Source organism: Calonectris borealis, chromosome 2 (genome assembly GCF_964195595.1).
Source record: "Calonectris borealis chromosome 2, bCalBor7.hap1.2, whole genome shotgun sequence".
NCBI lineage: Eukaryota > Metazoa > Chordata > Aves > Procellariiformes > Procellariidae > Calonectris > Calonectris borealis.
The window spans coordinates 20,559,917-20,578,036 of NC_134313.1; the positions used below are offsets into that span (position 1 = coordinate 20,559,917).

General features: G+C 35.8%; 1 protein-coding gene across 3 annotated transcripts in view; it reads left to right on the forward strand.

Moving 5' to 3' along the window:
• Positions 1-18,120, forward strand: part of NUDCD1 (NudC domain containing 1) — a 57,683-nt gene that overhangs the window by 18,234 nt on the left and 21,329 nt on the right. For all 3 annotated transcript variants that reach the window (XR_012672274.1, XM_075141262.1, XM_075141263.1), the window contains exons 3-6: positions 859-1,044; positions 4,009-4,192; positions 8,009-8,194; positions 10,780-10,987. Coding sequence is in view for 2 of the 3 variants with exons in the window: in XM_075141262.1 (XP_074997363.1) it covers positions 859-1,044; positions 4,009-4,192; positions 8,009-8,194; positions 10,780-10,987 (764 nt within the window). In the remaining variant the exon portion in view is untranslated. The remainder of the gene's footprint in view (positions 1-858; positions 1,045-4,008; positions 4,193-8,008; positions 8,195-10,779; positions 10,988-18,120) is intronic.

Consider the following 18,120-nt stretch of genomic DNA (forward strand, 5'->3'; position numbering starts at 1 on the left):
TTTGTTTTTTAATTTAGTGATATGTATAATTTTTAAAAAATCCATATATCTTTATTGTTCACTGGAGAATTGTATCATCTGTGCACTTTGTTCACTATAGTGTCTCTGTTTATTCATACTCAAAAACTATCTATGCTTGTAGTTTGGCTTAAAAACAAAAAAGCTTGCAGTGTGCCACTGATACAGTATGCTAAATAAATTTATCCTGATGCGTAGTATAATCATAATGTGATGGAAAAGTTATTTGCAAATATGATATGAATTAGTACACCTTTTCATTGCTAGCTAATCAAAATTGTTACTTCTCTAACTTACTGAATAAAATAACCACTCTAGGAAGGCTGAGAAGTGATATATCACCTTGAGCATACCAGTTGTGTAAAAGAATAGGCTAAAATTCTTTTTAATTTAGAAGTGATTTTTTATGAACTAGTTTGAGTACAATTCTGTGGCTTTCATTTCTTTTAAAGTCTCCACATTTTTACTGGGACTAGAATTATTTGAGGTAAGTGATTAATTATATGGGAATTCTAGGGGCGGGGGGAAGTGGAAAGCCTTTTTTTAATTCAAAATGTAATTAGTGCTGTAAAATGGAAGGAAGAAGAACTGATTGCTGAAATATCAATCATAGAACACTCATGTTTTCAGTAAATAGAAACCAATGCGATGATGAAATTCTACCACCTTTTCCACATGTGTGGAAATGATGCTTCCTACCCACTTTTTTCCAAATATCCTCAACTGCACAGAGAAACTAATGAATTGCTGCTGAGATTTGTTATTCTTAATTTGTCTGTAATATTTACTGAAATTGATAAATACTTCATGAAGTCTTAGTGTGTGACTGTTTGCTTACAGGACACTGCTCTACAAAAGCCAAGAGAAGTTTTCAGGCTACCTACAGACTTGACAGCTTATGATAATCGCCTTTGTGCCTCAATACACTTCTCATCTTCCACATGGGTTACCCTTTCTGATGGTACAGGAAGACTGTATTTAATTAAATCAGGCAAGCGTGGAAACAGTGCATGTGAAAAGTGGGAGGTAAGTCGTGCAATAACATATTTAAGAATTGTACAACTACCAAATAATTCTTATTCTTGCATTTCTTACGAGAATTGCACATATGTAATGTTGTGAAGAATTAAGCTTTAAATCATAACTCTGTATCACTGAGTGTTTGAAAGGGAACAACCTTTTGACTGAAGAATAATCTGTCTAAGTAAAAGTGAGTGTTTCTAAATAGGTGGCTAAGTGCTCGTCTAGCAGAACTTTTTCTAAAAAACGTTTCCCTTTTCCCTTCCCTATTCATATGTATCTGTCTAGGATTTCCACCCCTCATCTTTTATGGTTTGCTATTTCAACTGGCCTGTGGAATAACATATATATTTTTTAAAGGGTCTGAAGTTATTGTCAACCAAGCTAAAAGCTACTTTCATTTTTAAGTTAGGAGATTTCTGGTTTGTGTGATGTTTGTCTGTGCAGATGTAATTGTGCTTGAGATACTCACCATTTAATTTACCTCATCTTAAAAATGCATCCACAAAGACTAGAATAAAACTTAAACAAAACTGCTGATTAAAAAGCTTTGATAAGTAACCCCGAGGGTTACCTGCAGAGCAGGTATAATATAAGCAATATTATTTCCACCTCTCTGGTAGGGAAAATCTTCATACTGTGCACTTAGCTCTGGAAAATGATTGGTGCCTAATATTTTTACTTAAAATTCTTGGTTGTAACTGAAGTATATTTTTATGTTTCTCGTGATTAAAAAGAGTCTTGATAAGGAGCATTTTTGTATCCATGTAGAAGTGATCTTACTGCACTAATAATGGTATTGGTTATCCTGCCTGGACACAACAAATATAATTAAGTTACATTTCTACCTGAGCTACTGAGTCTCGTGGTCTGTGGTTGGTTTCTCTTTATTCATGAAAGATGAATTTGGTATAAAGCTCCCACATTTTGCGTCTATTTTCTTTATTACAGGGCAGTTTCCTAAGCCATCAAGGAAGTTTTAGTATTGGCAGGAACTTAGGTATATGTCCTGAAGTGGAAGATTGATTAGCTCCTTCGCCTACATCTTTTGAGAGTTCAGTAACTAGGAAATTGGTCATCCTGTTCTTTAGATGGTTGGTAATAAATACCAACTGGTTTTTATTCTGTTCTGTGTGAGAATGTTGATGCATAAATAAGTTACATTGGACTTGTCAGTGTAACAAAAACATGAGATTTATATGTTGAGGTTCTGTCACCATTTTAATTCACTTTTTGAGTATTTGGAGCACCCAGTGGTTTACAGTGATGATAACATCCCAACCCCATAAATCCTCACACCTTACCAGGTTTCAGTAACAACAGCTGGATTGAGCCTAGACTCATTCAGCCACTGCAGCTTGAATTCCTTGTCATTTATTCTTTCAGTTTCATATGTTAATGTTCTAGCAAATAAAGAATGTTTTATTTTTTCTTCTTCTCTGCTGTTTGGATTCATTTTGGTTTTGTCTTCATGGGGTTTTTGCTGAATGAGTACGTTTTTGAGGAAAGCTGAAATACATAGTTTCTAGAATTAAAACTTCCAGCTATAGGTACCAGCTGCTCCATGTCTCAAGCTACAAGACGTGCAGTCCTTCTGTATGAAATTATTTCAAGTTTGCAGTGGTACTTATTAGCCTTTGTGCTGGTTTTGGCTGGGATAGAGTTAATTTTCTTCATAGTAGCTAGTATGGGGCTATGATTTGGATTTCTGCTGGAAACAGTGTTGATAATACAGGGATGTTTTAGTTACTGCTGAGCAGTGTTTACATAGAGTCAAGGCCTTTTCGGCTTCTTGCACCACCCCACCAGCGAGTAGGCTGGGGGTGCACAAGAAAGTGGGAGGGGACACAGCTGGGACAGCTGACCCCAACTGATCAAAGGGATATTCCATACCATATGACGTCACACTCAGCATATAAAAGTGGGGGAAGAAGAAGGAAGGGGGGGACGTTCAGAGTGATGGCATTTGTTTTCCCAACTAACTGTTACGTGTGGTGGAGCCCTGCTTTCCTGGAGATGGCTGAATACCTGCCTGCCCATGGGAAGGAGTGAATGAATTCCTTGTTTTGCGTTGCTTGCATGTGCAGCTTGCTTTACCTATTAAACTGTCTTTATCCAACCCATGAGTCTTCTCACTTTTACTCTTCCAATTCTCTCCCCCATCCCACTGGGGGGGAGTGAGCGAGCAGCTGTGTGGTGCTTAGTTGCCGGCTGGGGTTAAACCACGACAGCCTTTCAATATGACAGTAATATGGATGGGCTTTTCCAAACCGTATACATAAAAATTCAAAAATGTCTAACCCTAGCTTCTCCTAAACATAAATATTATACTCCTTAATTTAGTTATAGGTTTTTGTTTCTTACTCCACTTCATAAAAATTTATAGAGAAGGAAAATTGAATTTCTTTTTAAAGATAGTAGCCAAATAAAAAAAAACCCTCAGTACTGGTTGATGATTAAACACTGGCAGCAATGCACTGGACCTTTTTATCTTCTTGTTTGCACATGTCAAGGTCTAAAAAGATTTTTCAGGATGTTGAGGTGTGTAGAGAAGTAGTGAGCGCCTTGGTGAAATGCCTACATTTTCATCTTGAGCATGAGACTATTTTCCCCAGTTGATGTGCTGTGTTTATGGATCCTGTTCTGTTCATCAGTTGTTGTACCTCTACTTATTGTAGTAGTAAAAGGTTGCAGACGGTTTTGTGGATCTTTGTGCTTTGTGTAATGGGCCCTTACAGTGATTTTATAATATAAACAATAACAATTAAAAGCATTTCAAAACAGTGGCTTAATAGCCAAGGAGGGAGGAACCAGAAATTTATGACATTCATGGATTCATATTGGCAGAGAGGTTTGTGGGAAGCAAAATTTAACTGATTTGACATTCAGTGAAGCCTTTCACTGCTTTCTGAGAAAGAGAAGAACTCCAGTTTTAACTGACTGAATTTTTACTGCAATTTTGTCTTCTAGATTGTGTTTAATGAAGAACTAGGAAGTCCATTTATTATAGCACACAGTGTTTCATTTGTAAAATCTGATATGCATTCAGTAGCTGTGCTGCTGCTTAGGGTAGAAAAAGATGAATTGGATACAAAAGGAAGTGGATTTCATATTACCTTGGAATGGGTTACAATTGCAGAGATAAGCAAAGAGGGTAAGTGTTTTACATTTATATTACGGGTGAGTAATGTTTAAAAAAAAAAAAGCATGCTTTTATTCTTTTGTCTTAGAAGTTGATTGTTCCTCAGGTTCTGCTATTTCCTTTCCCCAAAACTTCAGCTTGGATTTTACATAGATAATTTTTTCTTACATTTTGAGATCAAGTTATTGGTTGTAGAGTTAAATTCTGACAAACATTTGGAAGACAGGAAGAAGTAAAATTTTATATGTGTATGGTTAATGTAATTAGAAAATAAAATAGGAGTTTACTTTGTGACGTTATGAAATGCAATTCCCGTTTAGCTTGATCTTATAAAATCGAGGTTATATAGAACTATTTCTAACTAATGTCTGTTATACTTTTCAAAATGTTGTACAGCTAGATATAGATTTTTGTTTGGTTATATTTTGGGTTTTTTGTTGTTTTTTTAGCTTCCAATTAACAGTGTCGTGGGATTGGAATTAGTATGAGATAAATATAACAACTGTAGCATAGAAAGTAAAGACTGAATATTCCAGGTTTTCCTACAATAAAAGACTATGAAGTTATTCAGTTAATTTTAGACGAACACATTAAAAACATATTAGTTAGTGTATTAATACCTATTAATTAATGTATTATCCTAATAAAGTTTGGCAAAGGGTAATTTATCTGTTCAATATGACCATATATACTTACGTTAAATATCAGGATTTCCATAAAGGATATAAGACTCCATGCTTCAGCGTCTGATTTAAAGATGTGTGGATTAAATTAACTTACCTTTTTGGGAAGACTGTGATATGGTCTCATTCATTATCTTCCAAAAGTATAATTTTGATACTGATAGAAACAAGTTCTTTAACTACTTGAACTAAAGCAGTTGATTGCATACTGCGATGTTACTATCCAAATGTTCCTCGGTCTCCTACGTATATGGTATGGATAGGAGAATGAGTGGCTTTATTCACATTGTCTGCTGTCGAAACCTTGGGTGATGGAAATATTTTTAAGAGAGCCAGAAAGCCACGGGAGATTGCCTTACCCTTTTGTGGCCAGCTCAACAAGAGAAAGAAACCTCTGATCATTACTGGTTATATCTTGTAAGAAAAATTAAATCAGTAATACTGCCAGCCTAGAACTGAAGATCATTGCTTAAAGAGAGCACTAACGCAAACTCTTATTATATTTAACAAACTGTATATTTTCATAAACAAATTCTTTTTTACAGTGTGTTTTTTATAACTTCAAATAAATGTTCATGGAATGAAACTTTTTCCATAAAAGTGGATTTAAAAATCTTTCAGAAAATCTTGCCAGTTCTCGAGCATTTCCAAGGAACAGACCAAATTTTTGTAATTACAGTCAGCAGAGATGTAAATAACAAGATTCAAAGCAAACTTTAATTAAGAAGAGAGAAATAAGTTTTGATTTCTTTTAAATAAACATCTTGCAAATCAGAGTGATGTATGAACCAGTCTCGAAGATAAAAGATTAAAATACTTTACATCCTCTTTCATCAATAGGCAATTGCTATGCTTAACTTTTCTTGGGTTGTGGGTGCGGTTGCCCTGGTTTTGGCTGGGACAGAGTTAACTTTCTGGTGGCTAGGGGGTGCTGTGTTTTGGGTTTGGTATGAGAGGAGTGTTGATGGCCCATTGATGTTTTGGTTGTTGTTGGGTGGTGCTTGCACAAGGGACTTTTCGGCCTCCCATGCTCTGCCAGGTGCACAGGAAGCTATGTGGGGGGAGCATTGCCAGGGCGGTTGACCCAGCTGGCCAATGGGGTATTCCATACCATGTGACGTCATGCTCAGTATAAAAACTGGGGGAGGGGGGAGGGCAGCTTGGGACAGGCTAGGCATGGGTTGGCAGTGAGCAATTGCATTGTGCATCACCTGCTTTGTATACTCTATTATTGTCATTTTATCATTGTTATTATTACTGTTCTACTTTGGTTTATTTCAGTTATTAAACTGTTTTTATCTCAGTGAGTTTTCTTACTTGTGCCCTCTCGATTCTCTCCTCCATCCTACTGGAGGAGGGGGGTGAGCAAACGGCTGCGTGGTGTTTAGTTGCTGGCTGGGATTAAACCATGACAGCAGTTTATCAAATCAGATTGTAGTAAAAATAAGTAGTTAATCAACAAGCCATTTCTCAAATTATCAAAATCTTTGCTTCGTCAAAGCAAAACTTTAAAACATAGTTATGTCTCTTGTCACCAACAACTGTGAGAGTTAATTGATGTTTTAGGAATTTTCACTGTAAAAGCTTGAAATGAAGAACCACCATGCTGCTTTATTAGACTTAGAAAATTTTACATGCTTAGCTTTCTTCTGACCTACTTTGTAAGAAAAGTCATGTAGGATAAACTTACCGAAAAGATCATAAAGACTGACTTAAAAAAATTAAAAGTGTTGAGGACTGAAAATACTCTACAAAAGGTTTGGTCACACAATGACAAGTTGTGAGATTGTAGAGCCTTTTAATAAGTGAGCAAATGCTGTAAGAGAGATGTGAAACAAATTTGATATGTTTCAGTGCACAGTTAAATTTGGTCAGTTAAATAACAGCTCATTCAATGAGTGGCTAACTTCCCACTACAACAAAGACATGCTCTTTGTGGTCATATATCTAAGCCAAGGTAATTTGTTAATTTTTAAAGAAGGCTACCCTGTTGCCTGGAGTCTTCTGATTGTGTAGATCTCTTGCTCTGTCTCTAACTAGAATGGTTGAATCTCTTCAATTAATACCCCCTCCCTGCCCCGACCAAACTTTTTAGGAAAAGGGAGGGGGCTTTAGTTAACACCACTAAGTACCAGATTTACATTATAGTCTGGTTATTACTCTTTACTCCACTTCTTGCTTAGCAAACAAGATAACCAACTGAGAGGACCTAAATTATACCTACTTATCCATTATTATCTGTGTTCTCCTATGACTTTGATGTTTCTCTAAGCTTAATGTTGAGGTCAAACTGGAACACATTTTGGAGTACTAGAATGGTAGAGATGATCTTTACCATCACAGTCTGGTCTTGTCTAATGTCTCTGCTAATGATTTCCCAGTTTCTTTCAAGTAAAGTTGTAGTTACAAGTACAGGGATTTCTTTTAATGAAGAGATGAAGCATAAATGTGAAAAACTAAACAATTCCCATGGATAACTTTCTCACTTGTGAGAATTTTATCAAGTTGTTAGTTTTTTGCTAAAAATCCATTTGTACAATCTGTTATTACTCAGAAGTTGATCAATTACTGAGGACTCTGTGGGCAGTAAGATCCTACTGGAAAAAGAACAAACCTAAACCTTAGGTCCTAAACCTGTCACCTTACTGGTGCTTTTGAGTAATCAGTTCTCATGTGTTTGGGAGCACAGTAGGAGTGGCATGGTCCTTGACACCAGTAGTTAACCTCTGGGACCTCCCTTTTAAAGAGCAGTGTTTTACAAAAGTTGAGGAAGGTGGGCATTTTTCATTATGAATAAAGTGTTACCACTAGCTGTTTCATTGCTTCTCAAGTTTTTACAGCAGTGCAAAAAGTATTTGGAAAACTTGTTTGTAGAGAGTCTGTGAGTGGTTTTGTGAATTGCTGGGCTAGCTGTGATCAGTAAAGCCATCATAAGAAAAAAGGGCAACGTTAGATTAATTTTAAGGTCTACATTTTTTACAAACTCATTGGAAAACAGAATTCTGAGAAATTTCTTTTTAAACTATGGTACTGTAATACTGGTAGGGCTGCTTAGTATTTTTAATTGTAATGAGATTCTCATATAATAATTTGTCTTCTAGAAAAATATTACACTAAGATTTTTTTTTTATTATTTATTTTATAGGTGATCATAGATATGAAATCTTTAAAAGGAGAGTTTTACAAGGAAAATCAGTCCCCCATTATGCAGCAATAGAGCCGAGTGGGGATGGTCTAATGATTGTTTCCTACAAACCATTCAAATTTATGCAAGATGAAGAAGACAAATTAGAAGAAAATGATGATGCAAAAGCAACAAATGAAAAGAAAGGTAAGATTTATCTGGCAGATTATGATAGGCTACTCTCTCTTTTGGCTTAGAAAATAGCTTGTCAGTTTAGCATCTGTTTGGAAATTCTAGCAGTAAATGCTTGTTTTAATATTTATCTTCCAGATTTTTTTCTTTTTTTTTAAGGACAGATTGGCTTTTTTTGTTTGTTTTCACCCTCGGAAGTTGTATTGTGCATAAACCTCTATGATAAGCTTTTTTGGATAGGAGACGCTTAAAGAATTTTGTTGTCCTAAGGAAAAAGGTATTTTGCAAACAGAACTATACTAAGTATTTGCTAGCAATTGGATTGCTAAGTTAGCACCTAAATTTAGACATCTGGCTGAAGTACTCAAATTAAGAAGCCAGTCTTCCTAGATGAGAGAGGGCAGCGTGGCATCCATTGACTCCCCCAAATAGTTGTTCATCATAAAGCTCTCTGATATGTAATTTACTCCTGCCTTTCTAAATTTAAAAAAAAAAGGAAACCAAAAGTTTTTATTTTTAAAGAATGAGAATCCTGTAAGAGATTATCTTTTCTCCAGTGGGAAAGCAGTTCAGAAAAAATAATAAACTTCAACAAAAGGCATCCATACTTTTTTTCCTTTGAGATCAAAACAAAATTAGGTATGTGAAAACCTATTAATAAAGTTGTTTTATCTTAAATATCATTGAGCTCTGTAATATGTATGTTTATGTAGTTATATTTTATTGTTTCAAGTTTTATTTTTGCTTCTGAATATGAGACATTGGTTAATGAACCGATCCTAACTGAATGATAGTAGCACAATCTTTGTCAATAGTGCAAAAATCTGTTTGGGAAACAATACAAAAAGATCAATTTTCTGGAATGTATTAATGTTATACACTGTGATAACTGTCATGTTGTACATGTAATTGTATTAGGAATAGTCTGTACCTATAAATCTTGAGGCAAAGAAGGAGTTCAGTGCGCTGAGCGCCATAATTGTCACCTGAATTAGCTAGTTCAATGTTTTAAGAGCTTCTTGAGTTGTGTGCTAGGTGTGATTAAAGAAACACAGTAAAGAGCACTATATGGCTCTTAGGATAGCTCATTTCATGCACGTATGTGCATATGGTGTTGCCAAAGCCCAGAAATCTGTAATGTGTGGAGTACTGTGTGCAGCAGTACCTTTAGAAAACTTCTCATGGCACAAAATGGTAGAGAAAGTACTGACACCTGAACTCCTAGTTTAGAGGGAAGTCTAATACCTCTTTAAGAGAGAATTTGTCTTCTGCTAAACCTAATGTAGGCTAGAATTTTAGTTGCATGGTTATATAAAATTGCAGGCGTAATAGAATCAGATAAGGAAACAAGATGTGCCAGCAATAGAACTCTAATTTTTATAGGATTTTACAAAACAGATAAAGAAATATTAAGGCAGTTATGTTGCACATCGGTATTTTGGTTTTTAATTTGTTCTTTCATAGTCTCCTCTGCACATTTTTGACAGCTTATGGGAAGGCTGTCTTGAAGACCAGGGAGAGGGGAAGCCTAAGCTACTTTTTTGGTGTCATTCCGTTTTCTTATAAATTAAGACTTTTACCATCAGATACAATCTGTGTCAAAGTTTAGAATTTTGAAGGCTGTCATATCTCAGATATTAATAGTTTCTGAGAAGTATATTTGTAGCACCTGTGACTGGTCTATTGCAAACAGGAAACCTGTGGTAACGGACAACAGTGTAAGAGCCCTTCCAGAGTCACAGTTGCTGACATGAAGCTTAGATCAACTGAATCTCGTATTGTGTCGTGACAACTTGAGAGCTTCCAAAGGGTCTATCCATACTTTACTTTTCCTCTAAATAGGAAGGTAACATGTACAAGATTGCTCTTCAGAAAATGAATGCATCCGTATTTGTGTTTTCTGTGACCAACTGTGCACTACCCAATCATGCTGTCATAGCCTTCCTTTTGTATAAAGATTTCTCTTAAAAGGCCACTTTTAGCAGTTTAATAATCAAGATAGACATCAGGCAGATTCTAGACCCAGGAGCAAAAGTCAAGAATTACCTCTGGGCAGGCAGTTTTATTTCATCTCAATCAACTGAGGCAGATGAAGACTATTTGGTCTTCTAAAATCATTTCTCTTGAATAGTCAGCATAGCTTCTGGCAAAACAGGTAAGAAAAAAATGTTCACATCTCTGAATGGCATGTACTTCTGAGCATGCAATAGCTTGTCAGTACCACTGCACCTGATATCTCTTCAACCAAATTATTAATCATTAATGTTTCAGTGTATTTAAGTACATTTTGGTTATCAATTTTTTATGCTACAATAAACTTAGAGTAATAGTTAATGCCCATTGTATAACTCTATCAGTATATTTGAGTATAGACATGAGTATAAATTGCTCTCCAGACGAGGTACACAAATGAACTTGATTGCTAAAAAAATGTTTCTTTATTTCATAATCAGAATATATTTTATGTAAATTGTTCAGAGTGAAAGTTAATTTCCACTCTTCCACAATGTCTATTCCATATCTCCCAGCATTGCGTGTTGTGGAATCCAGGACAGCATTTGTAATCTAGTTTGTATTTTTCTGCATGTTTCCAATTGTAGACCCTCTCTACTACTGGCAGCAGACTGAAGATGATGTGACAATAACAGTTCACATTCCTCAAGGCATTACCAAGGACGACATAAAAGTACGCTTTTCTCCTGATAACATATGTGTTACGCTGAAAGACCAGCCTCCTTTGATGGAAGGAAAACTCTATTCATCTGTGGACCACGAAAGCTGCACATGGATAATTAGAGAGAACAAAAGGTGTTGTATATGGTTTTTAATCTTCCTATTGATAGGAGTTGATTTCAAAGTGTATACCGTATCTCTGACTTCTGGGAATGGACTCATTTAATGCTGCGCCCTGCATCCCTCCTTGTAAGAATCTATCTCCTCTGCTGAAAATAGTTCACTGGCTTTTGCAATGCTGTCTCATAATACTGATTCTTTAGTTAATTGTGAAAGTAATCCCCTCCTCTTACAGTTACTTGCTTATAACCTACATGACCAGCTATTTTCCACAACAACATAGAACAGCTTTTCCAAAATAATAAATTCTTTTGTTTCAGAAAAAAAAGGCATTATGTATAACTGTCTGTACGGACAGCTATACCTGTACCAGACCAGGAAATTAAGAGTTTCTGCTACTGAGCTGTGAAGCAGAGTTCTTTGCAATATTAGGCTACATTGATGCTCATAATGTTAACCTACTCACACTATTTTCACATGCTTTGCCTGTGTTTATTGGCAGCCAGAGTCAATGTCCTGTTTTAATGTTGTCCGTTGCCTTTCTAAAACAGTATTTGGTGATATGAGCTACTGGAGATTAACAGATGCATGTCTGTATGACTACCTGTCTGTATGACTACCTGTTTTTTTTATTATCTTTGGGAATAATCTTGTCCATTCAATTCTAGTTGATCACAGTGGAAAAGGGAATAGGTAAACTGTTAAATAATTTTCATAAAAACAGTGTATCATATAGTTATAAAACTTCGGTGATAAATTCAGTAAGTAAATTCAGTAATATTTTGAAGTACTGAAGAAAACTTTATTTCTTCCAAATAGCCAGGAAAAAACCCAGCTATCAAAATGTTAAAAATAGCTTTGTAAGCAAAGTAAACTTAATTGGTTCAACAATTTTTTTTTCACTAAATTTTAGGATTGATTAGCCTGACTTTTACCCTGTTGTTTGTGTTAATAATTTCTCTTCTACTTCTGCTTTTCACAAACAGAAGCTTTTTTGGTAATAATATAACAGAAGTTCTTCAGGTTTGACTTATAAATTCCTTATTATATTTTCTTAATCCATTGTTGTCATGGTTTAACCCCAGCCGGCAACTAAGCCCCACACAGCCGCTCGCTCACTCCCCCCTGGTGGGATGGGGGAGAGAATCAGAAGGGTAAAAGGGAGAAAACTCGTGGGTTGAGATAAAGACAGTTTAATAGGTAAAGCAAAAGCCATGCACGCAAGCAAAGCAAAACAAGGAATTCATTCACTACTTCCCATCGGTTGGCAGGTGTTCAGCCACCTCCAGGAAAGCAGGGCTCCATCACACATAAAGGTTACTTGGGAAGACAAACGCCATCACTTCGAACAGCCCCCTTTTTCTTCTTCGCCCAGCTTTATATACTGAGCATGACATCATATGGTATGGAATATCCCTTTGGTCATTTGGGTCAGCTGTCCTGACTATGCTCCCTCCCAGCTTCTTGTGCACCTGGCAGAGCATGGGAAGCTGAAAAGTCCTTGATTAGAGTAAGCACTACTTAGCAACAACTAAAACATCAGTGTGTTATCAGCATTCTTCTCATACTAAATCCAGAACACAGCACTATACCAACTACTAGGAAGAAAAATAACTCTATCCCAGCCCAAACCAGGACAATTGTACATTATGTACATGATATAAAATTAATCTGTGTGAACTTAACATGCGCTGTAGACCTCAAATAGAAATGTTCATGGTTTTATTTGAGAAGTAAATTTTAGTTGTCTCTTTCTTTCTGAAATAAAAACACCAAAGAATGGAGAGGAGGAAAAAAAAAGTATTCAGAACTCTCTAAACCATAGTCAAATTTACTTTTTTTTTTAATTTCAAAACCTGTTAGTTCTAGAATTTTGGTCCTCTGGTAGAGAACTGCAACCTAATTCTGGACATCTAATTTTGCTTTGTACTTAGATTCTATATCTTCAGTAGAGCCTCCGGTGGGCTCTTCAGAGCCCTAATCTGATGTCAGTGACAAGACGTGTTCAACCATTGTTTTAGGGTTTTTTGTAGGTGCAAATTGTCTACAACATTTGCATTTGCATCAATAAAAATGTTTCATACGTGGAAGGTGACATAAGTATTCAGGTTTATTTCCGCATGTGCTTCTGCACATGTAAAAGGGAGAGTGAAATCCCTATATATTTGGAAATGTAGCCTTCTGAGTTTTCTGTTTGAGACTTGAAGCTAAAAGCTTGTATTATAAGCTGCTTTCTTTGTTGCAGTTAACAGGTGCAGTGAACACTCATATGCACCATTTTGTCCTACCTTGTAGGACATGAACTGAGGGAGCTGTTGAATGCTTAAATACTGCTGAACATACTCCTCTTGATCCTTCCACTTACGAGAGGGATTGAAAGTCTTTGCTCATCTTTGGCAGTTGTACTTCCCCTTGTGCTACCTGGTCAGAACAGCTAGAACTGAAGCACTATCTAAGTGGTTCAAAGTAAGACTTAAGTCGTGATGAATGAAATGCAGTATGTGCATTACGAAAAAGAAGTAGTTGATCCACACTTTAATGATCTTGTTCTTCCTTCTACCCTAAGCCCATATTACCTGTAAAAGTAACTTGGAATTTTTATAGCTTCTCTTGTCAATTGCACTGGTGGGTTTCTGTTTGTCTGCCTGAGGGAGGTGGGTTTTAAAGTCTGGAATGGACTAAACATTTTTTGCTTTAAGAGCTTTGTGATCATACTTCTGAACTTTGGAAAGTGCATACATTTTACATTCTGTAACTCAGCGCATTGTTTATTTAACCTAGAGGTGTGTTTCATTATTTAGAAGTCTCATATTAGTCTCTTAAATGTTCAAGTAGGGATTTGTGCGTAAGTCCACAGCTATCAGATATTGATATATATAGTCTTATTGCAAGATAGTCGTCCAGGTTCTTCAAGTATTTTCTTTGTCATATCTGTGAATCTAGGCACCCAAATATTTCTTCGCTACAGGTAAAGTATTCTAACCAGTGCTAGCCATCTATACATTTGGTAGTTATTGTAGCCTTAGTTAATATCACAGCTATTATAATTAATGCATAATCACAAAAGGAGTTCAGAATAGTAGGAATGTCCATACTTAAACAAGAACAAACTTAAATTAGGTGTTTTCCAGTGTCTTTTACGGTATTAAATTTGTGAGGTTTAATTTTTTTTTTCTTAAACTTGTTAGAGGCCATATTTGCAGTAGTGGGCTACAGGATGAAAAATTAATCTTTTTTTAACTGGCTTCCTCTGGTACTCCCTTTTAAGATATAGAATATATTTGGATATAGAAGGTATTTGTGCTGAAAATAAGACTATGAGCTGCAGCTGTTATGTGTTGCTCTGTCAGAGTCCAATACTCCCTGACCGGGTTCTTTTAGATATTCCACGCATGAAGGGTGTAATGATCAAATTTACTTAGTTGAAGACAGCTGATGTTACACGGGATTTCTGATTTAGCAGAGTGATACAAAATACACTGAAAACTCAGTACAAATGCAAGTTATACTTACCAAAATATGGCAATTGCAATACACGGTTTAGTCACAATACCAACGTGATTCCCATTAGCAGTCTCTATAATATGCTCACTGTCACAGCACTGAGCATCCCCACTTGCCGGGAAAGAATACATGGGTTGAAGCCAGCTCCAGCCCATTGCTCTCTTCCAAATTCTTTTGTTAGTTGTCTAGTTTTTATACTCTGCCTGGGCTGAGCCACATATTCCCTCCCCCCATGCTGGTCTGGCTAACTCAGGCAGATATTCACACTCTTTTAATGAACTCAAGGAGAAACATTTACTCAACCAGTTGATCCACTCAACTGTTGATAGCTGTTTATCTAAAACAAAGGCCACTCTTTGTGTTGAGGTAAGGTCAGCTTCTTTGCGTTATTCCCGGAGCTTAGTGCTCACATCGCCTTGCCCATCCCCACCAGCTGTCTTCCATTGTAGGGGTTTGTTCAGTGAGTCACATTCCACCTCTTGCGGTTTAGTCTGTCACAAGCTCTGTGACATGTAACACTGGTTGCAGGCTGGAAGCGCCTTGTGTTGATCATTCTGTAAATGCAGAACCATAGGCTAAGTCCTGAACCAAAGGAATTATTTAAACATAAGGTAAAGGGTGAGGAAGAAGGGTGCAGGCTGATGGGGGAGGGGGAATGCAAGGAAATGAGTCAGTAAGTAAAACTGTGTTTCAAGTGTCATTGTTTGGATGTGGTTCATGATGGAATTTGTCTTGGATCTTCCAACAAGTATAAGAAAAGCAACAAGGTCTGTCAGTATATTATACACAATTGGACATTTACTGCTTTTGCTCTCTCCTAGGATAAAGTAATGAGCCACTATTTCTTGAAACAAGTAGTTTGGTTAAATGGTTGCTTAAAGAGTAATTTCCGTATATGGTGTCATCATGTGAAAAAATACAAGAAAGGAGTTGTTTCTATGGAAATAGAGGTATTTCCTTTAAATAAGATAAAAATTAATTTTTCTAACTGGGAAAGTTTTGCAAATGCTCTGTGATAAAGGACATAAATCTAGCAAAATATAAACTTGCCTATATCACTAAGCATATTAGTCTTTTATCCAAATCAAAACCAAATCTAAAACATAGCATCACACCAGGTACTATGAAGAAAATTAACTCTATCCCAGCCAAAGCCAGTACATGAGTGCAACAGAAACGCTTAAATCTATTTACTAGATTTAAGGATCAAGAATTTCTTTGGTTAAGAAAAACTCTGCCTTAAAGTTCTTAATGTATTAATGGCCAGACATGGGACAAGGGTGGAGGGAATGCATTAGTTGTGTCCATTTCCAAAGCATTTTGAAATGTCTTCTGTTGTTCTCTGCTTGGCCTCTTGTTTTCTAATACCAATCATTAATATCCAGTATAGTTTTACTTTGAAGCACTATGGGTTCTGAAAAATATAAATACCAGCAAGTATTTGCTACTTGCTTTACAGTCCCTTTTGCATTTCCATAAACTAAACTTACTAATTAAAAACTTTGAGTTCTTAGTTATTGACTTTTTTTATTTTTTGAGCTTTCTTTGATTAACAGTCACCAAATACTTGCTCTGAGCAAAAATGTACAGGTGTTGAAAGAAATTTCTGCTAATCTGGTGGTGTAGAAATGGTTCTTGCTGTGCATCTGGCAATAAAATATGATTGTGCTGTAGGTAGTGATTTCTTCTGAAGAAAACTTATCCCTTTGACCATGCATGTTTCTTGGAAATCTTGTTGTTGACTCCAGCAATTCAAGATTTGAATTTCGGTGTTATAACTTCGTAAAAGAATCTTTGAGTCTGTCTTGCCTTTGTTTTATAATCAGTGCTCCTTTGGTGGGTTTTTTTCCCTTTTTGCTGTAGATTTATTACTGGTTTTACAGTTTAGTTATTCTGAATGCAATATATTGTAATAAAGGTAATTGTACAATAGGAAAATGGCACTTTATTTTTTACCAGGTAGAGTCTTATAGCAGGGCAGGTGGTTTTATTGATCCCTTCACTTTTCAGTATCTAATACCTATTTTATGAGAGTGTATGCGCTTCAGTTTTCTGTCTGAGTCCCCGTTCAAGAAGTTATTTCTGTATATGTGAAGCTTATTGATATGAAAAAAAAACTGGAACTTTTTGTGTAGTTTGGATCTGTCCTTGGGTTTCCATTAGGCATTTTTGGTCCACAAAGTTTCCTGCAGAGTTTCTCCTGCAGAGTTTCCAATTTAGTTTCCTCTGAGGTTTTGAGATGCACAAACTTTAATCCTATAAACCTGAACGAGCATGCAGTAAGTAGGGAGAATACAGATTTATTTCAATGGCACAGTAATGTTCCCAACCATAATGTTATGGAAAATATGGCCATCTAAAGAGGGTTTTTGAGAAGACTCAGTGAAAAATAGACTTTATGTTAACCAAAGCTTTCTGACACCATGAAGTCTGAGTTTCAAGTAGAAAAAAAGGGGGGGGGGAGTCATTCCAGTTTCAAATTAGAACTTTTAAATACATACATTTTCACTACATTCTCCAAGTGTGGAAATTGGGGAGCAGAGCGTTATACATTTGAGATATTGTATCTTATGATAGTTTTGCATATTGCTTTGTATGTAATACATATGGCAGTAGTTATTCTTGCCATTATAATAGTTTAAAATACAAAGTGAAAAAAGATATGGTAGAGATAATACTGACTTCTGGGTGCTTGGACAAGCTTGATGTCAATATTTTTCAGTAATGCATTGTTTGAACTTCTATGTGAAGTATATAGGTGTATATACCTTGTGAGATTTGGTTATAATAAAAAAACTAGCGTGACATTTTCTGCAAGACATTCCCAGTTAAAATTTTTACAATTTCTTTTGATAATCATGTGGTTTAGTTTTAGGTAGTCCTGCGAAGAGCAGATCCCATGATCCTTATGGGTCCCTTCCAACTTGAGATATTCTATGATTTTCCCTTGGTTTCCCTTATCAAAAATGTTGGCTTTTTCCCAAAAGGTTAACTGTAAAAGATAGTTATTCTCCAAAATAATTAAATAAAGGGACTAATATTTGTATATAGATTATACTAATATTATATACTAAAATGTGATTTTCAGTTGTTGATTATTAGATATCATAGTGAAAAATAATTCAGCTGAGTAACTAAATTTTTTTATTATCCAATCAAGTGAGCAATATTGCATGAATCTCAGGCTTCTATTTTCATGGGAAATAGTAATTACACATTTCAATGTAATAAGTTACACTCGGTTATTAATGTTGGTACTGCAGTACCATTTTAAATCTGTTGATTAAAAGTCTAAAACTTGCTCTAAATATCTTCTGTAAAAGTATGCTATTTCTAATACCAATGTAATTGCTTCAGAAACTGATTCAGAGTTCACCGAATAGTTATTGCTATGATGCAGTAGTTAGTAACTTACAAGGTTTTCCTGTTCTGTTGGGTAAAAGACTGTCATTGTAGACCCTATAAGTGTATCTAAGAAATGAATATAATAAAACTAACTCTTGTTTTATGGTTATATTCATGTGTTGGTCTAACACAGTAATTGACTGGAATTGCTGTGTTGGTGCATCAGGCTAAGTCTCTTGTTTTCTATTTATTTAGTTAGTTATTCCTAATGGTTATACCAAGTTCTCTTAAGTTCGGTG